The following is a 26,108-nucleotide window of genomic DNA, read 5'->3' on the forward strand; positions in this document are numbered from 1 at the left end:
GGGGGAGGAGGAGGAGGGAGGGGGGAAGGGCCTGCGCTGGCTGGATCTGAGAGCAGACAAACTTGCGTAGTCTTACCACGGTTCTGTCTGCCTGCCTCTCTCTATGGACGGCCGGAGGGGAGTAGAGGAAACAGGGGTTGTCGTCGTCGTCGGGACTGCAGTGCCTTTCCACGGTCCGGCGATGATTTAATCACGGAAAACCGGGTTGTGGGGGGAAACGAACCGGAGAAGGAGAAAGACGACGGGAGAGCGAGAGGAGAGGAGAGAGAGAGGAGCAGCAGTCGGAGATGTGCGGTCGGGCCGAGATTGCGGCGGTAGGTAACAGCACAGAAACGTCCCTGCGACGTGTTGTTTTCCAGCTTGATTTTTCTCCGCACAGTGAGGCGAAAAGAGAGGGAAGAGAGGGAGGAGAGAGGAGCAGAATGTAGCTACTGCTGCCACCTGGGCTTTTTGTTTGTTTGTCTTTCAGGGGTGAAACCAGCCATGATTCTTTCCCTTTTGGCCCAGCGGATTGCTAACTCACACCGGCCCCGTTTCCACGCTGTGAAAATAGCCAGACGTTTCTCGTTATCCCACTCCGCTGCCATTCGCCACCAGTTGTATTCCCCCAATAATGTGATGCCTCTTGTGTCCAGAGGAAACTTTTCTCTCTTTTTTTCCTCTGGGACGGACTGCAGCAGGTTACAGGCCTGTTGGTAGTTGTCTTTTTTTTAATTTAAACCAGTCTAAATCAGATTAAACCTCCCCGCTGCTGCCTGATTTAAAGGTAAAATGTTGGAGAGAAAGTTATCCGGTGTGATTAGCTCAATCAACACGTTTTTCTCCTTGTCAGGCGTTTTTAAGGTTGCAGCTGTCATTTATTTACATCCCTGTTAATAATAAATCATAGTAACAGTTTCTAACAGTGTAACCAGTGCAACTCAATACTGAGAGTAACCATTGCCCATATAGAAAAAATCAATAACATCATATGTGTTATGAAAGGTTGTTTTGTGCCAACATGCAGTGTGTCTGTTTTTACATTATTAAATGGATTTACAAGAAGAACAAAGTTATATTATATATATATATATATTTATATGCTGTTTTATTACTTCATTATGTACTTGCTATGTTCTATTTTGCATAAAACATGAAATCGGTCCATATTCATGTCAGACTAGATGTGCAAACCTTACATGATCCTATAAAAAGCATACAACTCGTACATTGTGCAGTGTATTGTTTATTTTAATGCTATGGCAGTGTTTCATCCCTGGTAACGTTCAGGAGTTTGTGTAAAAGTTATTTTTTGTTGGATTTTGGACAAAGGGGATTATATAAATGGGCATATTTCAGGCTATTAAAAATTACTCGTACGACTCAAGTAAACATTTCACATATTTGTCAAGATAAACAATATTTGCACAAATTGTGTCTTTCAACAGGGAGATGAGAGTAATCTAAATCTATTTTGATGCGATCAGTTTTTACTCTGTTTACAGCATATCTACAGGTATATTAAACATGTACAGTAAAGTAGAATTAAAAACGTGTCTCCCGACAACATCAACTCTTCACTGCCGTATAAAGTGTGTACAACACTGACACACTAGAAGTCCCCAGGGAATTGTTGTTTCATGGGTTTCCCCCCTCTTCTCCTGCTGTAGGTATCCCTGTCTAGGCCTGGACTGAGCAGATTGTTCTGAGAGGAAACGGACAACAAACAGGGGAAGTGAACATGGCTGGGACCTCGGGCTTCTTTTCCAACGGACCTGTTCCGTGGATGGACAACGACACAGAGATGAACAACCTGTACAGAGACCTGGAGCTGGGCACAGTACTGACACTGTTTTATTCTAAGAAGTCCCAGCGTCCAGAGAGACGGACATTTCAAGTCAAGCTGGAGACCAGGACTATTATCTGGACTCGGGGCACGGATAAAATAGAGGGAGAGAGTGAGTAGACACAAACACAAACATACAAACAGAGCACTGGCTGTAAATGTGAAGGTATCCATCCTAGAACTGGTTGGTTTACATGCATTCAGAAATATGAACATGGCAAAGCGTTGAGAGGCGCTTGGGTGGCTCACAAAAGAGGTGGTAAGCGCACATGACGTGATGACATGGCTGATGTCAGTCTGGATTGACGGATCCTAAAAAAGAAAATAAGTTGTGGGGCTTGCTAAAAATAAATATCCCGATATTATTGACTAAATGTGATGATATTTAAGCTGCCTATTGGTGCTTTCAGAAGATCTTTTATTTACATTTGGAAAAACAAGGATTGTGTATGTGCAAATGAAAGTGAAACAAGAGGCATTAATTGTTCTTTCCAGACAGATAAACCAGTTATGATGCAGACAACATTCAAACTATATAACAATCTTAATAAAAGGAAAACCCCAAAGGCTTCTCTCATTATCAACATTACATTGTTTATTTAAACTCTGATTAGTTTCTTGCTGTTCCTATTCGTTCGCCCTTAAATCTACAGGATTTGGTTCATTCATGTGTTTGTTTGTGTTTGTCATTCAGGGACTTGAGTTACTTCAAAGTCCAATTATTTGTTTTGTTTTGTAGTATTGTACCACATTTTGACAGAGCAGGTGTGAGTCTATTAAACGAACAAGCCCCATTGTTCAGCAGCCATCTCTGGTGACTGAAGAAAGCACCATTCCTGGAATTCTTTTGTTGCATTAATAGCAATATACTGTAATTTACCAGGAAGCTGACATTCAGGTTAATCTTCAACAAAACAGCACGTCTAACTGAGGACACGCAGGCCTTCAGTGAGTCGTTAAGTCGTCTGTCTCTCGGGTAGCAGGATGCCTTGTGCACAGCTGCACTCTGCTCCGGATGCAGCAAAAAGAGCACACACACACAAAAAAAAATATAGTAGGCTTAGGGTTTTTTTTTTTTAGCACATCAGTATCATCTTCTCTGCGATGAAGGGTTTCATACACACATGAGCTCATAGCTGCCATTTGATACTCCTGGAGAGGTGAAATTGGCCTTGGCGGCTCATTAATGTACAGAAATAGAATATGAGGGTTTTTACTGGAAGTGTGCGATCATTTGGGAACAATTTGGCCCACTGTATTTGCCCCTTTATCAATAGCGGTATGAGAATGATGTCCATTACCTGTGGAAACAGCACTCTGATTTGTTGCTAAATATAAAATACTGAGAAGTGTACCTTTGTTGTCCCTTGATCGAAGTGTATTTTGCACGTTTTCTCCCCCCACATGAATATTCTGTAGAGATGCTTGTTTTGTGCCCATGCGCAAGTTGGCCTATCTTGCCCGCCAATTAAGAGGCAGCAGATATTTATTGATATCTGTATATCATGAATGTGATGCAATAAGATGTATGAATTGACGAAGCAGGATGTGGTCTTGAAGAAGAAATGGCGGTAACAGACTGGTTAGAACTGTAAGCAGGGCAAGTCGTAAACATAAAGAGTTGGATAGCTGACATGTACGATCAGTCTTTTCAGGGGGAAGAGTTAGCCTAAAGTAGGTTAAACACAAGTTTATAGTTGGTTTTGACAGAAGAGAGACTGTTGCTAAACATCACATATCGTACACCCAGTTCATCTCCAGTGTTGTACAAATCATCTTTAGAACTTCTGGTTTCGCAGTATATTACTGACAACAAGGCAACATAAGCGTGATTCAGAATCATCTTTGACTGTGACACATCATTTTCTACTTCATCATCCTGAGAGAGGAAACTCAGATGTTAAAGTGAGCGAACTGATGGGCTTCGACACATACTCACAGGTTTTTATGAACGTGGTCAACATGTGTTTTTACACTCTGAAGCTATGATTTAACTTTAGTGACCTGGTAGAGAAACCTTCCATCCCATCTCAGTTGTTGGAGCCCACCACAGCGTCACATCCTCTCATGTTTACAAGCTTTGCTCAAAAGCACCGAAGTAGGGGACTTGAGGATTGCAGGTTTTTCCCTTTTTAAACGACAATGTTAGGAGCTGATTTCACTGTTAAGCACCGGATATGAACGCATCAGATGGCGTTTTAAAACCAGTATAGATCTGTACTGTGTTCACCGAGGTAGCTATCCCTTTATTATCTGTGGTTGTATTAGTTCGCTGTGGGCGATATACAGGATAAACCGATATGCTGGTTTTAATTTCCTTTATCATTTAAGTTTTTTTTATTTACTGCCATACTGGTGCATAGCTTCAGTTGGCAGTGATAAAGAGCACTACGGTTTAGACAATATTGAGAGAGGAGCCTAACTGCATACCTTTCTCACTAACAGATATAACTTCATAACAGCAATTAAAAAACCCCACAACTAACTCTTTAGACACCATGGCAAACATCAATTAGTTTCTTACTTGTGCACTAGAACATTTGAGAAATATCTCTTTTTAAATACTTAAATACTTTGAGTTTTTGGCATATCTTTTTCATGCATTCTGATTCCTTCATAAATATGTTGTATCATTTTGTGGCGGGGCCAAGAAAAAATCCCAAAGGAAATCAAACCTTTATTATACTTGATGGCAATAAAATGTTTTGATATTCCATGTACTCCATACTGAATAAGCCAGTATAAACTGCTATATAAGCCCAGCCATGCAAAAAAAAACCAAAAAAAAATAAAACGCAATATACCGTGATACCGCCAGAATCTTAAACTCTCTAATACTGTTATCCAAATTTGTGGTCAATATCAGGCAGATGGATATATTTTGTCTGATATTAGCTGATTACAGATATGTATCTACATATATGTCTTCTAATAGGTAAGGACAAAGTGCAGATATGACAGCTAGGTTTGAGGTCACCATTACATAGTTTGTCCACCTGAGAGCAATGACAAATTGCTTTAACTATTGTGAAATGTCCTACTCTGTGTATCTTGGTCCCAACTCTTAAAAAAACATCCCCGATCAAAAACTGCTATCGGCTGATATATCTTTTATAGGTTGTATTTTTGTATTTCTTCTCTCTGTGTATACATTTCACAAGATATATAGATACCATGCATATGAAATTACATATGGCGCTATTAAGCAATTTATATCAAAACCTCAGAGAGATAAGGAACCAGTCAGCGAAACCAGCCCTGTGCAGTGCACTTTTTAGGTTGTTTTTTAAAATATTTTCACAGGTCGTCACAAAGTTATATGACAAGCATTTGTAATGTATTAAGCACCTTAATCGACTTAAATGTAAGATATACATGTGTCCACGATGAGCAACGATTCGCACATTGTCAGTCTGAATGTAGGGTCTGTGTTGATGTATCCACAAGACTTCTCTGATAACCAGTGAATCATTGCTTATTCCACATTTTCAAGTCACACTTGTGGCTCCGTCATCCGTCTGTCCCGCTCCCACTGAGCTTTCCTTGCAGGATTAACTCAACCAGTTAACACACAACTGTGACAGCTAACACCAAAATTAACATTGACAGACAAGACTCAAGATTTTACACACTGATTTGCATCATGATAGCATGTTAAAGCTACTGCCGAACAGATCTGAACATGCACATATCCTGATTCTAGTTGATAATAATTTACAGCTGTTAATATTTGCTGCTATTTTTTGTTGTATATCACTTGAAACTGAATATCTTTGGGCTGTGGACCTTTCATCTGACAAAACAAGACATTTGAAGAGGTCACCTTGAACTCTGGGATACTGGGATTGACAATTTACCCTATTGCTTGACATTTTATAGACTACATGAAAACTGAGACAACAGTGGGCAGATTAATCTATAATGAAAATAATCATTAGCGGCAGCCCTAATTTGAAGGGTGCACTGAGTCTGGGAATGTGAAGTGTACACAGGTTTAGAGAGGAGTGCCATCAATTATTTAAACAAGGCACAGTGTCTGCATGTTATCTGTCATGATACAGGATGAGCACATTTAGACCAGTAGTAGTAGTATTCTGGAAATTTCTTGGTAAATAACTAGAAATCATCGGGTTGTTGTTGTTTTCTGTACGTGTTAATGCGGCTGGAATTAGCTGCACACATCTGTGGAGGCTGTCATCTCTCTGACCTGCTTTTTCCGTACCTCCCGCAAAGGACGCACACATTCTCCGCCTCAGAAATATGTCATTTCTAGATAATACACCACTCCTTTATTTAGTTACACACTTGGCTGTCAGCTCAGTTTATTTATGGCGAATATATCAACAAATTTGTGGGACATTATTATCCTGCAGACAGCAGCACGGTTTTGCAATCAGAGTCTGCTTTTTAGATTGTTTACATCCGTATTGTTGTAAAGATCAGGATCTCACTGGAAAACAAATGCACTACACAGTTGACGTACTCCTTTTAACCCTGTGTCGGAAAGGAGAACACAGTCCATGTAGCTGCACAACGGTTATTTGTCAGGGGGAAAGTCCTGTGTTTAACTTTATCCTACATGATATCAAAGGGGCTGATATGGATCAGCTGACGTGTGCGTGCACACTGAATCATTGTGACTTGAACACTGCAATATGAACTATTTCAAGTGCTACAGTCTTATGTTCAAACTATACAGTATAGCTTGTTATTAATTCTGTGGTCAAACTCGTAAACGTGCCCACTATATTTTCCCAAACTCCAAGATGATGTATTCCAGTGTTTCAGGAAATACTAAATGACAAAGGTACATGCAATGCGCGATTTTCCAAAAATTTCCCAAAGATAACAACAATATATAACTAAACCAAATGTGATGAAAACAAACAAAAACATACAGAGACAAAAACAAAAAGTAAATATCAAAACAAAATCAGGGTCAGTGGATCATTCATTCATTCATAGCTTTGAGTGGAATTATTAATGTCACTGAAACCATTACATAGTAGAGTTACAAAACGTGATTATAAGATTATCTAGGTGTTATCATGGAAATGTACACCTGTCATAAAGAACATGTACCATTGATCCTATAATAAGAAAACCTGTTTTAAAACAGATGGTAAGATAATATGGACAAATATTTGGCCTTGGCCCTTTGCTGCATGCCATCCTCTCTCTCCCTTGCCTTTCCTCTCTCTCAAGTCATTTCTGCTTTATTAGTGATAGCTGACAATAGAGCAGACATTCCTGCAATATCCAGCAAAATAATTATTCGTCAACATTGTGTAGTTCCAGTTTTTAGTCTGTTGTAATGCACTAATTAAAGGCTGAGTGATCATACTTCTTTTTAGTCGGTCTGTAGCTCCAAGTATCAAACTGTCAATTTCCAAAAGTTGTTATCAGTTGCCCAGTCAGAATTTGTAATCTTGGTTACTTATTCTTTGATCAGATAGGTACGGATTTGAATTAAAAGTTTGCCAATTTTAGGCCACAAGGGCTGCAACTAATAAATGCTTTTATTATAGATTAACCTTTTGGATTATATATTTATATATTTATATATAATTATTTTTATTTATTTTCTTTAGTTTAGATTTGTTAAAATCTAGCTGGGCTGGTCGGATACTCAGAGGTCCATAAGAAGTTCCCTTGTTCTCAGAAAGATTTCCCCCTTATTTTTTTTCAAGTATAACTTCCCCGTTCCAGTTGTAATGTTTCCTTCAGAATTTGTTTGAACAAATTAAATGTTGTAGGACTTTGCTGCTTCCAGTTGAGTAAGATGCAATTCTTTCTTTGCTTTATATGATTATGATTAAAGTTTTATTGTTAATAGCTTAGTCTATAAAATGTCAGAGAATGGTGAAAATTATTCTCATCGCAGTCTAAAGTGTGTTCAATTTCTTCTGTCATTTACAGTACTATAAAATGGAGGAAAGCAAATCCTCACATTTAAGAAACTGGAACCAGCACATGTTTGACATTTTCCTTGGTGGAAGACTTGAATAAGTCACTTCAAAATTGTTGGAAACCAATAGAACAATTGGGTTAAGCACTAAACTGTATATTGCAAAGAAAAAAAAGTTCTTGTACGGCTACTCTTGTTAAGATATTTAAAAACTTTTGCTACTTTTGTTCAAAGATTTAAAAAAAACATTCTTCATTCATTTTGTTACATAAACTCTGGTATTTTCAGTTCTATCGAAATATTTCAAGTGAAACCCAGCCATGGTCAGGAGTGGTAGAAATAGTGTGAAGAGCTGGAGGAAGTGTGGGAGTGTTTTGCAGGATACCTCCTCTCATCTCCTTTGGTAAGGTTACACCTCTGGCTATCTCTTTATTTCCTGCATCTGTCTGGGGCAGGATCCAAATATTTTGACTCAAATGACTTAAAAGTGTTGTCTAACAGATCAACCTGTCATAGCTGCCTTGCTCTCAGCGGAAGTCTTCTGGCCCATGTGACGGGTAAAAGTAAACTCAGTTATGATGTATGAGAAGACAGACTTATTTTAATGCTTGAGAAACGCACACTGCTCACCTATACGCAAGCACAGATGTGGTGTGTAGGCGACAAAAAGCACAGGATGTGTGGTTCGGGGGCAGGAAGAGGAGCAGGAGCTGAAAGAAGTGTGTGTGTGTGTGTGTCCTTTTAGCAGGAGAGTCCCTGCTGTAGGTCTTTAACTACTACTAATACAACACTTATAGAAACCCATTGAGTTACTTTACAGCTAACACACTCGTAAAGTTTCAAGACAAATTTGTACCAGGTCTTTTTTCAGCCGTATCATTCCTAAAGATAAACAATGAAGCGATCTTGTGTAATGGCCCACGCTGTGCTTTTTTTAATCCTTCCAGTCAGTGTAGGGAAATTTAAAGATTTACAGTGTATTACTGTATTTAGGCTAGATTTGAGCTTGCTAGGCAGCATTGTAAGTGCCATACCACTTTTATGTTCCCTCTTTGATGACCTTTACACTGTTATTAAGGTTAATAAAGCCATTACAAGCATTCTTAAAATAACACGGTTACCCACACACAACGTGTCTGAAATCTAGTGGAAATCTCTATTGTACAGACCTGGCCAGTCGCATCACAAACCGGTTTGTGCGACTAACAAAAGGTCTTTTGTTTTCAGATTACTAATTAGTGGTTTTTGGTTGATTTCAGTGGTGAAAATCCAACGGGGGTTAATTTGGGGACAGTAACTTCATCATCTTCTTCAGTTGAAATTCATATCAAACAATAGTGTACATATAGTAAGTCCGGACATGAAGTGTACTGTACCTATATGTGGTTTAGGTCGTGGCCTCAGCTTCACTGTTTTATGTGGTCGGTTGCAGTACTCATACATCCTGTGTGTTGGTCTCAATGCTGGAAGGTTAATGTTAGAATTGAGGCAAAAATTAATTTGATTTATGAAATTAAATTATGAATAAATTAGATTATAAAACACTTTGGACAAGTGCTTGAAGCTAATTCGATATCATTATTTATGGTCTTTCAGTGGTTGTGTGAAGATACGATCCTATAATGTTATTGTTTTATATAATTCTGTCATCCACTTAAACATTTCCAAGCAAATTATTACTGGTAAATGAACAAATTAGTTATTAAAGGTTTTGTTATACACATATGAAGAGTTTTATCTAATAAACATTATCATTGTTCAGTGTATTGCACTTCATTTGGATTGTTTTACATGGGATTTTGCATATTGTGACATAGATACCAGAAAATTATTCATATTAACATCATTATTTTGTTCTATTTTATTTTTAGCCATATCGCCCAGCTATACTGAGGATATCTATGTGCAAGGAAGTATCAGTTTCTCATTTTGCTAACTGCTGTATGTGTGTCTGTCTCTCCAGTTGACATTCGAGAGATCAAGGAGATTCGTCCTGGACAGAAGTCCCGGGACTTTGAGCGCTATGTGGAGGACTCGGCAGCGCGGCTGGACCAGGCTCACTGCTTTGTCATCCTGTATGGCACAGAGTTTCGCCTTAAATCACTCAGCCTGGCAGGTACGCACAGACACCAGCACAGGCTTATATACCTTCAAATACAACTATTATTATTTCACATTACCATCCTATTTTAACATTAACACCTCTGCTAATACAGTCATGAACTAGAAACGTCCACCAGTTCACCCTTAGTAACCTTGTTTTGAGTTAATTCACCTTGTTACTGTACCAAAACAAATGCTGCTGTTGGTTAAATGTTAAAACGTAGATGAAGGAAGCTTTGATGCCACTGTCAAGTCAAGTCAATTTTATTTGTGTAGCCCAAAATCACCAATTAGAACTTTTTAATGCATAAACACTTCTGGTTACAGCTTCTCAAATGTGACAATTTGCTGTTTTTCTTTGTCACATATGACATTAAACAATAATTGATCATTCATCTTGACCATTTTTCACTATTGTTTAACATTTCTTAGATGGATAACGACAATTATCAGTAGTTGCATCCCTATACAGCACTATATACCCATAAACCATTGATTGATTCAGAGAGGGGAAGAAGTCTTTAATGGGGAAAAAATGAAAATGAAATCTAAAAAAAGAATTTGTCAAAAATCAGTCATGTGTTCTATTTTCCTCAGCAACGTCTGATGAGGAGATGACCATGTGGGTGAAGGGTTTAAACTGGCTTGTGGCCGACACACTGAAGTCTCCGACTCCGCTCCAGATAGAGAGGTAAACGTTACACATGTAGCTACACATCACATCCACATTATAAGGTGCTGTGGACAGACAGCGTTTATATCCTGTTTTGTGTTAAATGCATCAAGTCTCTTAATTCTCTTTTTTCAGATGGCTACGTAAGCAGTTCTACGCCGTTGATCGCAACAGAGAAGACAGGTAAGTCTGCTCAGTTACTCCAGAGTTAATCAGATCAGTCTCACAGGAAATGGGTGTAATTATATATAACTCAATTGTTGGGTGAAACGGTTGTGTGTCCTTTCCCTTGTGTAACATCTAGAGCAGGTAGACTAGCTACACTAGGCTGCTAGGTGTCTGTGAAAGAGCTCTGTTGAGGTGTAGTGAAGGAACTAACCTCTTAGCCACACACCAGCACCTCTTCCTGCAGCAGGAAACAGACTGCAGAGGATGGAGGAGATGTACAGAGATGTTTGTCTGTTACATCCCTGACGAAAGCGCATGCCTTTGTTACGCTGTAGGGTTATTGTCCTCCCTGGCCCAAATTCCAGGCTGTGTAGTAAAACTGAAGCCAAAAACACTCAGCAGAGCATGAGGGGCGTGTGTTTGCACGGTTTCAGTATGTCTCTAAATTTTAAACTGATACTTCTGCACCATAACAGGATCTATGTAGTGCAAGTTGGTAGAAGTTTTGGCGTTTATTGTACGTGCATATCTATGTTTGTGTTGGATTTCTCAACAAAATGTGTGTATGTGTTTAGGATATCCTGTAAGGATCTGAAGAGCATGCTGAGCCAGGTCAACTACAGGGTGCCTAACATGAGGTTCCTCCGAGAGAAACTTCCGGTAACCTCCTTCTACTTATCATAGACCCCCCTCTTCCACTCCATCTCCCTGCCCACTTCCCTTTCAATATGATGTTGCTAAAGGCTAAAGATTTATGATTTGTCGTTAACGGTCCTTTTGCTTTCCCTCTTGTTTTTTTTATAGGACTCAGAGTTGAGGAATGGAGACGTGTCCTTCAGCCAGTTTGCCCAGCTCTATCGCAGCCTCATGTTTGATGCTCAGAAAAACGTAAGTGCAATCATTTTATCTATGTACAGATAGTTCTGTCCCAGCACTTTCATCCCCCAGCTCCCCATCTGATGCCCTGCCAAGGCACCCTTCATCCCCCATCTGTCTGTTCTCAAATGGCTGTGAGATCAATATGGACCAGTTAAAAACCCACCAAACCCCTCTGGTGGAGGCCATTAGGACAAACACACACACTCTCACATGGATGAGGAGGCAGGCAGGCTGGGTGAGGTCAGATTAAATGGATGACCTCAGTGCCCCCCACGACAAACCCCCCAGCCCTCTACAGGATGTCGATGTTCATCTACATGAGTAGTACTATACACAATGAAAGGACAGCACTTTCAATAATTAACAAACATTTTGCCCATTCTTTCAGATGGAGATCCCATTTCTACAGAGGTAAGTCAAAAGTAAACACACAGACGTGCACAGTGAATCTCTCTGCAGCTTCACAGATGTGTGTTAACTGAAGCGAACCATCACTTTCTCTGCTGTCAGGTTCATTGACAGACCAGAACAGAGGGTTTCCCTCGACGACTTCAAGAGTTTCCTCCTGGAGTCTCAAAAGGTAATATCTCCAGGCCGTTGGACATCCAGTTCACTGCAGATTTGTTTCATTTGCATGTTTCAATACACCTATGTTTTCATGTGAATCCAGGAAATGTGGGCCACAGACAACAGCAAGGTTCAGGAGTTTATGTTCGGCTACCTTAAAGACCCCCTGAGAGAAGTGGAGCAGCCTTATTTTCACCAAGACGAGGTACAAACACCCCTCCCACTTTCTTTTTACCCCTTTTTCTTGATTCTCTTCATGCTCTTTTCCAGGTCTTTGCTCACTAATGGAAAACATTTTAATGTGTATTTGCAAGTTATGTTTTCCGATGCCCCCACCCCCACACACACACACACACACACCTCCGTGTTGTTGGTGTGGGTGGGAGATACTCAGAAATTTACATGGATAGCCATAATCTCGGCCTAAAGCACCTCCTCCCACACAGACAGAAAAGGTTATTGACTGTGGTGCCGTGAGAGTTCTGCAGAAAGCGAAGGATGCTTTTTGTGGTCACCATAAGGCTATGATTGACTAAAGAGAAGAGGAAGCTGGTGCAAGCCAGCCTGCAAGAGTTGGTACTGTCTTTCTGTGCCCTCGATTGTATTGTGTTACATAGCAGGTGTACAGGCTTTGGTCATGCTGAGAATAACCCCTGAAGAGGAAAAACTGTTGTATAAGAAGAACAGTTATTGTTGTTGTACATAACCGTGCTGCTGGAGCTGGGGATTCAGCATTTTTGTGTACTGATAGGACAGAAAATGCCACCACTCATTTGACTTTGACACAGGTTGAATCCAAAGTCCACCTTCTGGACTTGAGGCCTGAACTCTTGCAGACTTCAGTCAGACATTCTGTGAGCCTAAAGTGTTCATCGCATCAAGTGTGCGAGAGTGCTTGTCCACGAGGTGATAGAAACATACTCTGTTGGACTGGATTTCAAACTTTGCTCGTTTTTTTGTTTGACCAATCTGTTATTTTCTCATTAGTTTCTTATGGTATTTAAATTATATATGTGCATGGTTTGCTGCTCTATATAGTATAAAAGAGATGGATAATAGCTGGTATGCACAATTAAACTTTCCTTTTACATTAGAATTAGCCTAATATTATATTAACATTATTCTTACAATATAGCTGATCAGATTATTTTTTTCTTAACTGGATGAAAGCCTCTGCAAATTATACCAAACAAATAAAGATTATCAAGATAATACATAATATGTATGTGTACAATCAGATGTAACTTATTACTAACGTCTGACATTTATTTAAAGTGTGCATAATTTGTCCACTAGACAACTCCTCCTTGGTTTTCTGAGCATTGTTTTACACACTGGTGGTGTTTAGCAAATGCATGTGTTCCAATATAATCCAATATAATAGTTCAGGTGAATTCATGCATTTAAGTGTGTAATCTAAGTTTATTGTACTTTGAGTTGGTGCAGCTTCGGTTTTGAGAGAACAGTATTTAAATATAGATGCTTCATCACTCGTAAATATGGCAGAACATTGTTTATGTAGAATACTTTTGGTGCGGACACAGACTCAGCGATCCGGGTGGTCCAAGGCTGGATCAGATCCTGGCAGTGTGCCCTGCGGGAGGCCTTCAGAGCTTTCCCAAGCCTATAAACGTGTGTTCTACCACATATTAAAGCCCCATTCAAGATTCAGTTTTCAAGGTAATTTATTTGCCATTGTACAACCCAAGGATTCACAAAAAAATAAAACTCATAATTTCTCCATGCTGCACAGAACAAAAGATAACAGATAATTACATTTATATCAAATAAATTATACATAATAAATAAAAAAGGTTAAAAAGGGAATAATTCTGCTGTGCATTTATTTTGAATTTGCGTCTGTAAATGTAAACAGCAGCAATGAGATAGTGATTAAAAAGTAAAGTAAAATTAAAAAACGCCATTATACCTGCAATACTTGCTTGCTTGTCACAGTTACATTATATTGATAGTCTTCAAAGCAAAGTCTGAAGTTTGCACTCCAACAAGACTCTCTGAAGAATGTTTGCAGACTAAATGAATTGTGGATTTTGACACCCCTAGTCACTTGGGGATTTCCCAGAAACACAGTTTCTCAATTAAGTCTTCAAGTGTGGTAAACACAACCACACATTTGAATTCAACCTCATTCTCACTGCTCACCTCTCTCCTGTTTAGCTCCTGACATACCTGTTCTCCAAAGAGAACACCATCTGGGATTCCTCCCTGGACCAGGTTTGTCCTGATAACATGAACAACCCCCTGTCCCACTACTGGATCTCCTCTTCGCACAACACGTAAGGATAGAGCCCATAGTTTTCATGGGTACATTTTATTATATAAGAAAGCTTCCGTCAAGTTCAACCAGTTGTAATTAGGCCTTGGGAAAGCTTAAAGTCTGGCATCCTCTCTTGAAAACCTCTAACCAAACGGGGCTTTTGAACTGGCTTCATACATCAGATAAAAGTGTATTATTTAACAATTATGTTCCAGAATGAGATCTAGGCGTGTATTTTTCAGGAAAATGTATTTTTCCTGCCATTGAAAAGTGTGTGAAAGGCAGTTCAGATGATAACCTTCTGTACTAGATGTGAAACAATACTCATTGGAGCAGCGGAATGAAAACTTCCCATGTTGCTTTGATTAGGTTTGAATTGACCAACTGAATGAGTACGAAGTGTTTATTCTAGTCAACAAAAGAAAGAGAGCTCTTTTGATATAAGAATATCAATGTGTTTGTGCAACCACCGTAGAAAGTGTGTGTATGTGTGTGATGCAGTCCTTGACATGTGAATCCTTTTGAAAGACTGGTTAGTGTGTTATTGTGTGCGTACTTTGACGTTACATGCTTATTTTTAGCTACCTGACGGGAGACCAGTTTGCCAGTGAGTCGTCCCTGGAGGCGTACGCTCGCTGTCTGAGGATGGGCTGCCGCTGTATTGAATGTGGGTAAACACACACGCACTATACTTTTACCCTACGTACAGTAAATCACTACCACTTGACTTTCAACCTCGTAATTAACTTACAGTTCTACTTTTAATGCAACCGCCACACCCTTACCAACACACTATCTGTTACATAACAGTGCTGTGTATGGCCTATACACCAAACCCTTGTCAAGCAGGTTTCCATGAATAGGACTGGCTTATAGTAGGTTAAAGGGTCTCTGCCTCCTACAAAAGTTAACAAACATGTCATAAACTTGTGTTTTCAAGTTTAAAGGTCTTGAGTGTATAATTACTCTCTTGTATGTATATTGGTTAAATGACATTGCATGTGTGTGTATTTTCAGTGGACTGCTGGGATGGTCCAGATGGAATGCCAGTCATCTACCACGGACACACCCTCACAACAAAAATTAAGTTTTGTGATGTCTTGGCCACCATCAAAGAGCATGCCTTCGTCACATCTGAGTGAGTCTCTATGAGTGCCAGCCGTTTTATTTTTTACAGCCACCAGTGGCGATGAGATGACCAAGATAAAGACACAGAAGTGTCAAACGGAAACAATGTGAACAGGCTGCAGTGACATCATTGTAGTATGTGAGAAAATGAGATAAGGAAGTCACACCGGAACACAGATAAAAGGGGAATTTTTGTAGCATCTCTTAATGAAGTCCTAATCTGTGGTCCTCCTACAGCTATCCCATCATCTTGTCCATCGAGGACCACTGTAGTATTGTGCAGCAGAGGAATATGGCCACTTACTTTAAGAAAGTGTTTGGAGACCAGCTGCTGACCAAGGCGGTGGATATCGCAGCAGATGGCCTGCCCTCACCTAACCAGCTCAAAAGGAAGATCCTCATCAAGGTCAGCAGCCACCTGGAGAAATCATCATCTTTTTGTGCCATTTTGTTTCTGCAGGAAAAAAGTATGAACAGATGCTTTGTATAGTGTTCTGATGGTATAATGTTTCTGGTTGTCTCTCCTCCTCTCCCTTCATATGCTGCAGCATAAGAAGCTTGCGGAAGGCAGTGCCTATGAGGAGGTATCCACATCCACTCCCTACTCAGAGAACGATATCAGCAACTCCATCAAAAATGGCATCCTCTACCTGGAAGACCCCATTAACCATGTAAGCACATTCATCATGTGTAAATAGACTCTGGATGCTGCATCAGGACGGACGCTGACAGTCGAAATATGATGCACTGAAGCAGCTTCTATACCAAACCTGTTTTGCATGTTGTACCAATTTTTAAAGGACCAGTGTGTAGCATTCAGTGGCATCTAGCGGTGAAGTTGCAACCATTTTAATACAGCTCAGTCTTCCAAGTGGGTAAGGGATACTACAGTGGCTGCGAAAAACGCAAAAGGTCCTATCTAGAGCCAGAGTTTGGTTTGTACTGTAGAAACATGATGGTTCAACATGATGTACACCAACTGTACATAAAGAAAAAAACTAATTCTAAGTTAATGAAAAGGCAACTATTCTTATTTTCTGTTGATTATACATATATTATATATGTATGATTATTATATTCAATTTCTGCCAATAGATCCTCCTTAATGTTACACTCTGGACCTTTTTATGTGTTTGATTTTAGCTATAATTAAATACCACTCTTTTCTGTTTAACATTTATTTTATAACTGGAACCCACTTGACTTTATGAGCTACTTTCCTCTGTCTTTTAGTCTTTTAGATGTTTCAATTCCTTCTTGAGCCACTTTTTAGTGCGACACATGGATCCTCTAAATATTTAATCAAACCATTTAAACTAACCCTCTCCCTTCCTCCCCCCAGGAGTGGTACCCTCATTTCTTTGTCCTGACCAGCACTAAGATCTACTACTCAGAAGAGACCTCAAGTAACCAGGGCAACGATGATGAGGAGGAGCACAGAGAGGTTAGTAGGCCTGATCTGTTGTTGATACACATAGAGATGAGAATCACTAGTCCTGATTTTGAACTTGTAACAGGATATGTGCAGCCCCAGAAATTGCACTTTATATTTAGTATGAGTATTTTCTGTAGAGATTACAGGCAAGTTTTGTCTTTTAATATTCAAAAACGTGTACCAGGATCAGATCCAGAATGAATGCGGAAACAGTTTTAAGCTGGTGCAGCTAAATGAATGTAGACATATCCTTGTGAAACACTATAGATGTCAGATGACTAACATCTCCCACTCTTTTCTAATCATCCAGGTGTCCAACGGTATGGACCAGCATGTGACAGAGAAATGGTTCCATGGGAAGTTGGGTGCAGGGCGGGACGGGCGGCAGATAGCCGAGAGGTTACTGTCAGAGTACTGCCTGGAGACTGGTGCTCCTGACGGCTCCTTCCTGGTCCGGGAGAGCGAGACCTTTGTGGGAGACTACACACTGTCTTTCTGGTATAATGCACATAATATTGCATTCATAGTATCTGCAAACTTTCTACACATTTTACACAGACCTCAACACCATTTGTTTGGCAGTAATGAACTGTATAGACCATATATACAAGGTTAATTGTAATGAAAGGAAATTGGCAGTGAATAATAATATTGATTAGGAATATTATTTTGAAATGTACAGATAGTATTTGCTGTTTATTATTATTATTATTATTATTATTATTTATTATTATAATAATAATAATAATAATAATAATAGTAATTAATAATAATAATAATAAACAGATGAGAATAGCACAGAAACATGTTATCATCATTGAGTAAATGTTGAGTAGCCGTACGCTGCATGTATTGTGGGAAACTCTCCCTTGTGTCAAAAGACCGTACTCTATATATGTTCTGTAGATTTAACTCATGACAACTCAGTGGCAGATCAGTCAATGTCAATCACTCCATCATTGATTGAAAGAGGTTGTTGTCACGGTCGGAAGTGTGATCCATTACCTTCTGTCTCTTAGTGCAAATCCTCTGCATGAGTGGCGGTACCTCAAAGCTAATCAATCTGTGTGTATGTGATTTGCACACAATGTATGGTAACAATGCTCAGACACACAGAGGATGGTATGTTCAATGTTAACGGGGGATGGTGAAGTATATATGTACTAATAGAGCTAGTGCCGGATGAATCGGTATACAGGTTGTAATTTCCTGTATGATATAGATTTTTCATATACCACCATACCGGTGCATAGTTGAAACAACTGCTATAAGTCTTCAACAGGCAGCAATATTGTTTTTGCTGTGAAGAGCTCTACGGTCAGCATATAGGGTGAAGCTGCCAGAATAGAATATCATGATACACATCTGTGGTCATGCCCCACCCAGTATTATAATGACCTATAAATAAACTAAAACGTTTTTTAAAATGTTGACCTCGCATTCTTTTTTGTTGTTGTTGTCAGGCGTTCAGGGCGGGTGCAGCACTGTCGTATCCACTCTCGTCAGGAGGCAGGAAGCCCCAAGTTCTACCTGACTGACAACTTGGTGTTCGACACGCTCTTTGCCCTCATCAACCACTACCAGCAGGTGGCGCTGCGCTGCAACGAGTTTGAGATGAAGCTGACTGAGCCGGTGCCTCAGACCAATGCTCACGAGAGCAAAGAGTGAGTTTCAAGCAGCATTCACACTGGTTGGAAAGAATTTAAAATTATAAAGCACTGAGAACCTTAAGTGATGTATGTTTTTTTTTTTTTAAGGTGTACCATCTCATTCAATAAACTGGAAATGTACTGTTCGTCCCCATTTTTGCCTCAATTCTAAATAACTAATAATTTAATAATTATATAACCACAGTTCACAATGTCTACTGATAGCTGACTTTGTCATCTAGAATGAAGAAGAGGTATGAAGTGAGAAAGTTGCTTCCCTGCAGTTATTTGCTGTCTATTTATGTTTTGTTGTTTATCCCAGGTGGTACCACGCCAACCTCTCCAGGAGCCATGCAGAGAACATGCTGATGAGGGTTCCTCGTGATGGGGCTTTCCTTGTGAGGAAGAGAGCAGAACCCAATTCGTTTGCCATTTCTTTCAGGTAACTTAGTCCTCCTGCTAAGTCATTTAGGTACTTCTAACTTCATTTTGTACGTACAAGGATGACTGAAAAGAACGACAAAGACTTAGGAAATTCTACATTAAAACCACAGTTAAGTTTCCAAGTGTAACTAATATTCAAATTAGGGATGATCTCAAAGATTGGTATCAGGACCGATCAAGGCATTTTTTTCATCTTCACTGGGCTATCTTGAGCCTGATGTGATACTTTATTTTACATCAGCTGTCACACTGGTGTTTTTACTTGCAAGGCTTTCAGGCACAGCAACGCAACAGGTGCAGCTGTTGTCAACTCTCCGCTGTCTGTCTCTCCGCTATTCTTCCACGCCAGCGACCAGCATTTTGCTGCAGGTGGGGCCCAGCCTGTGCTTGGAAGGGAGACAGACAGTGGTAGTGAGCTAATGACAACCACACTCACCACACCACTGCAAGTGCAACAAAAGCCCCACAAGCAAAAAGCCAATACGAATAATTTATTAATGTAAACCACACAAAAGATGTACAAACTATGAAAATAAACACTCAACACAATACAGTTAATTCAGGTAACTTAGAGACAGCGACAAGACCAAGCAGATTTCAGAGAGTTTTTTTTTAATACTTTTTCATGTTGTACGAAAACAAAAAAATAAAACATTGAGGAACAACTTCGATGCAGGCATTTTTTTCTTAATACAATGCAAAGCTAATAAATTGTCAAGCATATACATAGAATTGATTTTAATAACTCAAATCACTAATGTACTGTTTTATGTAGGAAAATTAAGTAAAATGTAAGTATTGGATTGGGACACGCTATCTGCAGTACCCAATATTAAAAAACTGATAGGGATCAGGGACATGAGAAACACTTGATTGGGACACAATAATTGAAAAGAATGCAAAGTCATGGATATGATGTCTGTGGTTTCTTCACAGGGCCGAGGGAAAGATAAAGCACTGTCGCGTTCAGCAGGAGGGTCAGACTGTGGTGCTGGGCACCTCAGAATTTGACAGCCTAGTAGATCTCATCAGCTACTATGAGAAGCACCCTCTGTACCGCAAAATGAAACTGCGCTATCCCATCAATGAGGACACACTGGAGAAAATAGGCACTGCTGTGAGTACCACTATGCAATCAATGGCACATGTAGTAGAGATTGATGAACTGCTGCCTCAGATTAGATAGTATCTAATCTGAAAAAATGTGACATGTAAATGTCAGTAATTTTCATTCTGTAGTAAAATCCCCTGCAGCCTTGCGAAAAGGCCTATTAACACACAATCTGTCCAATAGGAGCCAGACTACGGGTCACTGTACGAGGGCAGGAATCCTGGCTTTTATGTGGAAGCCAACCAAATGCCAACATTTAAGGTGAGTGTGTTCATGTGTATTTGAGTTACACCATTGGACCTGTATATAGCAAAGACAGTGAACATGCGTGTCTGCCTTGTCTTTTCAGTGCACAGTGAGAGCCATGTACGAGTATAAAGCCCAGAGGGACGATGAGCTCTCCTTCACTAAGAACGCCATTATCTCTAATGTGGACAAACAGGAAGGAGGATGGTGAGTGACATGCATAACATTAATTCAGGAAGTAGCTCTTAATTATCCTTTTAGACAAATCCTATTTGGGCAGGTAGAGAGCGAAGGCTTATGACAGGGTGAATTATACAGGATGGGACTATGTTGTAATATTGATCCAATGTTGATTTTTCATTTTAAGGCCACAGTGTTATAAATATTTACAAAACTACACCCCCTTTTCTTCCCAACATATCATTTGTCTTCTTTTTATTTTCTATCAGGTGGAAGGGTGACTGTGGAGGGAAGAAGCAGCTGTGGTTTCCTGCTAACTACGTGGAGGAGATCAGCCCATCAACAGCAGAACCTGACAGAACTGTGAGGATCAAACCCACAAACCAAGAGGGCTACAAATACACATTTGTATATTTGAAGTGTAATTAGTATTCCTGTAGTCCTGCACAGGAAGCTTGGGTCTCGTCTGTTAATCATCCACTGTGGAACAGATACATATGTGTATGTAATGTGGATTGTGGCTTTAAAATGAGCATCATCACCTTTCCTAATCCTTCTTTTCTCTGTCAAGCAGGAGATGACAGAAAACAGCCCTCTGGGAGATCTGCTGAGAGGAAGTGTGGACGTGTCTTCCTGTCAGATTGGTGAGTGGCCCCTCCACTTCCTGTTCGCCTCTATGCTGCGGGGCTGCAGAGCAGGCAGTCACCTTGCCAAAGGGCAACCTCCTTCTCTGTCATATGCATACACATAATCTCTGCCCTCTTTGTTTTTATCTGCAAAAGGACACAGTCACCACTTTCTTTACTGTAACTTTTGTCCATTTTCAGCCTCTTCTATCATTAATTTGACCTATTTTGTTTTATTATTACTGTTGTTTTTCTCACAGCTCACACACACACATGCACAGATCTGGTATTTTATTGACATCCTCCAGTCTAGTCAATACACACCCATTTGTGTTGGCACATGCTGTCACGCATTGTTGTGGCCTCTGCTAACCACAATTAATACCTGAGCCCTGTCTCTGTCTTTGGGTGGCTCTTTGGCTCCATCTAATGGTGATCGGGGAAAGATCTAACTAGAGCTTCTTGAACACTTTGTTCCAAGGCTTCCCTCACGTGACCACTGGCAGAATCACACCAGTTGAAGCCATTGTTTTCCTATGGAGAAAGTGATTATGCAGAACCTCGAGGCAGGGCTGTTGTTTGTGTTGCACATCACTTGGCTTTAATGCCATGCCACTGTGCTCAAAGATCAAACTTTAACCTTGTTCACCTCTGACCTTTTTCTAAAGTGCGTCCAATCAGATTACAGCCGACTAAGAAGTTTAAACCCAGAGAAAATGTTCATGAGGTAAATTTAACAGTTGTTGTGGACGAACCCAGCAGTGAGGGAAGCCCAGTCATATTAAGACAATAGCATTGTCTCTTCATATCTGCCATTAAACCTATTTGGTTTATTTATTTATTTTCTCTAGATGTTTTGTCTTTTCTTACTATTTTATTTTATTGAAACGTTTTCATCGATGCAAGTAAACGAGATCATTTCACATTTTCACTTTTTGTGACACTTCCTGGTCAGTGGCTGGAGGAAAACAGTTTGAGTTTTAATAGGAAAGGAAACCTCCTCATTCCTATTATTTCTGCCCTTTTCTAACCCTTCTCTGTATTTTATTTTCAGTCGTGCGTACTGATGGGAAGGGCAGCAGGCCTCATGTCTTCTCCCTGGTGCCAAATGCCTCCATGCGGACGGGACCAGTGCTGGACGTCGCTGCCAACAGCCAAGAAGAACTCAAAGAATGGGTGTTCAAGATTCGCGAGGTCACCATGACCTCAGAGGCCAAGGTAAAATATAAATATCACATGGCTGGCAGAAAATGCAGGCCAGGACTCATACCATACTCATGCCACATTGTGGGTTCAAAAGGCCAGTCATGACTTGTGTTTGCCCTATAATACCCATAACCTGTATTTAGGAAACGCTGTCTGAGCAATGAGCACATATGGTGTTTATCAGGAATGCCATTCTGCAGACTCGCACAGTTACACGCATTCACACCTGGAAGCTGTTTTGTCTTTGCTTAGTACAACCACCTGAGCAGCAGTAGTTGTTGAATGGAGGAAAAAAGCTTCAGGCTAGCGTCAAACTTAATTCTGTGAAAATACAAACAGAGAAGTGGTGTGTGTGTGTGTGACTGTACGATGCAGCTATACTTAAAGCTTGTGTCCCTGTGCCCAGCTGGAGGAGGGGAAGATGATGGAGAGGAGGAAGAAGATTGCACTGGAATTATCCGATCTGGTCATCTACTGTAGGCCCGTTCCATTTGATGAAGACAGTAAGGATTGTACACACTTTCTGGACTGTGAACACAGTTTAATATGCACGGAAGAAGAGATGTGACTGATTTCATACCTATGACCTAATACAAATAGGCACATGTCCAATATCAATACAGGTAGATGAGATCTGTATTCTCTCTCCCTCCTTCCTGTAGAGATTGGCACGGAGCGGGCCTGTTTCCAGGACATGTCATCTTTCCCCGAGACCAAGGCAGAGAAGTATGTCAACAAGATCAAGGGGAAGAAGTTCCTGCAGTATAATCGACTGCAGCTGTCCAGGATCTACCCCAGAGGCCAGAGACTGGACTCCTCAAACTACGACCCTCTGCCCATGTGGCTCTGTGGGTCCCAGCTGGTAGCCCTCAACTTCCAGACAGCGGGTATCTACCTCTTTGTCAGAGCAGATAAAATAGCACAGAAGATTATAGTTGTCTTACTCTTCCTTACTCCTTTTTTTTTTTTTTAACCTTCCTCTCCCCTCCCTACGTGCAGACAAGCCCATGCAGATGAACCAGGCTCTGTTCATGCTGAATGGAAGGAGCGGCTACGTCCTTCAGCCGCCCATCATGAGAGATGACAGCTTTGATCCCTTTGACCGGCATACGCTAAGGGGCCTCGAACAAGTCACCCTAGAGATAGAGGTACAGTAAAGTGAGGATGTAGTGCCCCAGAGTTGAAGCGGGGGAGTGAAGTGAGAGATGTGAGGCAAAGATTCTGCATGAGGTGAAAGGAACAGGTGCATGCCGCTGTTCTAAAAACATAAGATGATTATTGTAGTTTGACCCATTTATCAACACGGACTGGAGTGGCAGCGGCAACTGTGACACACACTTCATGCAGGGCAATTAAGGTACTTAGCTCCCTTAGCTCCTTATTGCCGCAAATTTGTGTCTTCTAGGAGTCATTACTCCAGATATGCACGCACAGACAGGATGCATATATTCTTAGATTCAGTATGACTTGCTCTTCCCAAGGATATGATTATGCAAATAAACGCTCATAAATCTGCTTAGAAATCATAGAAAAGACGCTCCTTATAACTCCAGAAAATGTTAATGTTTTCTTTAGTATCAAAGTAATCCAGTCACAGGTGCATCGATGGCTACATTACAAACAGGAACTGCAAATAGCTACTTCTTGCTTTTAATAGTGCCAGGTTGCCAAAATGTAAACAAATATAGGCTAAAAAATGGGACTCTAGTTGTTGCTAACTAACTAACAAAACCAAATTATGGGATTGATTGATTGTCCTCCAAATGGATGTAATGATAAGACTTTTGTCTAAAGGAGGGGCAGACAGTATCAGACATTGACAACTGCTGCCATTGTGTATGTATTTGTGTGCTGAAACAAGTGTAGTGGGAAGATCGATTAGAATAACCTGTATTCCTCTTCTTCTCCTCTGAAGGTTTTGGGCGCCCGGCACCTGCCCAAACACGGACGTGGCATAGTTTGCCCCCTGATAGAGATTGAGGTGTGCGGGGCAGAATATGACAGCGCCAAGCAAAAAACTGACTCAGAAGGTAAGTGCTGCTCTAATTTTAACAATGGGTATGTCTGCCAGTAAAGTGATACTCTGCCAAAACCAAAGCAATGAGATACTGTTTACTGGATGCATTACCCTTGTGTAATTTCCTGTCTGGTCCTAGAAAAACAGGAAGTTGTACAAACAACTAAGCCATGTGTGGGAATACAAAGAGAAAACATTGGTCTGTTCTGGCACAGCTCTCGTCAGGTTTTATGCTCTGGGTTTAGCCGAAGAAGACACATTGCAATAAGGATTTGTTTTGTTGCTTTATAATATAGATTTAGTTTTCCACATACAGTGCTGTGGAATTGTATTTGCACCTTTACTCTTCTATTCTAATATTGCTGTGGTAATAAATAAAAAATGTGAATACTTTACTTTTGTTATTTTTACCATCTAAAATGTGTACTAATCATATCTATTAGTATACCTACTGTATCTTTTTTAGAAAGATGGTGGTTGTATCATAGATGTGTTGTAGAATGAAAAGAGAGAAAATTGATCTAAGTAAAGTAGTTTTAGCATGTTTTGCTTTCTCTTCATTATCCTTAATGGGATGCAGTTCTTTTACAATCAGTTTGAAATGGGAATGTTTTCATACAACCGATTCATTGCTTGCAGGTTTTGACAGCTGATTCTGACCCTGTTTACAATGAAATGCTTTTATATGGCATTTCAGGGTAATTAGGATGGAATTCCCTGTACATTGATGGTTATCTCTTCTGTTCTCTGGTTCTTCCAGCAGAAGGAGCAATAAGCTAAGGCAAAATAATAGACTTTGACACAGGTTTTATTTTAATGTGTTGTAGTGTAATTACTCTGAAATGTATACAGTAACAGCTGTGGTGGATACATATTGTACAAAACTCATCTCTCTCTTTCTGTCTTTGTTTTAAATTTTTTCCTCTCCAGCTGACAACGGTCTGAACCCCACATGGCCACGAAAGCCATTCCAGTTCACAGTGTGCAACTCTGCCTTTGCCTTCCTGCGCTTTGTGGTTTATGAGATTGACATGTTCAATGACCAAAACTTCCTGGCTCAGGCCACATTCCCCATTCATAGCCTCAAAACAGGTACACACAACAATGATGTGCTCAATAATGTGCTCTCTCAAGTGACCTTAAATCAGTGCTGTAATAAAAGCTATTTGTCTCTGTCTCTTTACTTGACGGCAGGTTACCGGTCAGTACCTTTGAAGAACAGCTACAATGAGGATCTGGAGTTGGCTTCTCTGTTAGTCCACATGGACATCATCAGAGGCAGGGTAAGCTCCTGTTCTTTACTCAGCCTTTCTTAAACCCACCTCATGACGTCTTTGCCACCAACAAAACACTACAGGCACCAAAAACACGTCTGAGAAAACATACAGAATTACAATTTTTGTGGTCCTCACATATCCCTGAAATGTAGTTCAGTAATAGACAATATAATTAGAGCATATGCACATCACATTTGTGCTGGGCGTGGTCATTTCCAAGACGTTACTGCATCTGCCAAGAAATGATCCGACACATAACTGCCATAAATCTACAAAGTGTCGGTTTATATTATATTATTATGTTACCTTCGGACAGCTAGATGTTCTTCCTTGTTTCTGGTCTTAATGCTAAGCTAAGCAGTTACTGGCGGTAGCTTTATATTTACTG

The 26,108-nt window shown here is 40.2% G+C and overlaps 1 protein-coding gene across 1 annotated transcript in view; it reads left to right on the top strand.

The window, feature by feature from the left end:
- Positions 1 to 29: 29 nt before the first annotated feature.
- The window catches only part of plcg1 (phospholipase C, gamma 1), a gene marked incomplete at its 3' end in the record, with an annotated part of 26,738 nt that continues 659 nt past the window's right edge, over positions 30 to 26,108 (top strand). Inside the window, 31 exon segments of the mRNA XM_035656106.1 lie at positions 30 to 314; positions 1,650 to 1,937; positions 9,697 to 9,849; positions 10,434 to 10,527; positions 10,645 to 10,692; positions 11,253 to 11,337; positions 11,482 to 11,565; positions 11,945 to 11,967; positions 12,067 to 12,136; positions 12,227 to 12,328; positions 14,302 to 14,420; positions 14,983 to 15,068; positions 15,419 to 15,539; positions 15,767 to 15,935; positions 16,078 to 16,200; positions 16,872 to 16,973; positions 17,275 to 17,462; positions 18,428 to 18,628; positions 18,936 to 19,055; positions 19,994 to 20,174; positions 20,352 to 20,429; positions 20,518 to 20,621; positions 20,864 to 20,957; positions 21,169 to 21,238; positions 22,275 to 22,438; positions 22,833 to 22,929; positions 23,089 to 23,313; positions 23,426 to 23,574; positions 24,342 to 24,456; positions 25,374 to 25,535; positions 25,638 to 25,726. Of these exon segments, the coding sequence (XP_035511999.1) occupies positions 1,721 to 1,937; positions 9,697 to 9,849; positions 10,434 to 10,527; positions 10,645 to 10,692; positions 11,253 to 11,337; positions 11,482 to 11,565; positions 11,945 to 11,967; positions 12,067 to 12,136; positions 12,227 to 12,328; positions 14,302 to 14,420; positions 14,983 to 15,068; positions 15,419 to 15,539; positions 15,767 to 15,935; positions 16,078 to 16,200; positions 16,872 to 16,973; positions 17,275 to 17,462; positions 18,428 to 18,628; positions 18,936 to 19,055; positions 19,994 to 20,174; positions 20,352 to 20,429; positions 20,518 to 20,621; positions 20,864 to 20,957; positions 21,169 to 21,238; positions 22,275 to 22,438; positions 22,833 to 22,929; positions 23,089 to 23,313; positions 23,426 to 23,574; positions 24,342 to 24,456; positions 25,374 to 25,535; positions 25,638 to 25,726 (3,633 nt within the window). The 5' untranslated portion in view covers positions 30 to 314; positions 1,650 to 1,720.

This window comes from Morone saxatilis, unplaced genomic scaffold, assembly GCF_004916995.1.
Source record: "Morone saxatilis isolate NCDOM2014 unplaced genomic scaffold, NCSU_SB_2.0 Contig15, whole genome shotgun sequence".
In the NCBI taxonomy this organism is placed as follows: Eukaryota; Metazoa; Chordata; class Actinopteri; family Moronidae; genus Morone; species Morone saxatilis.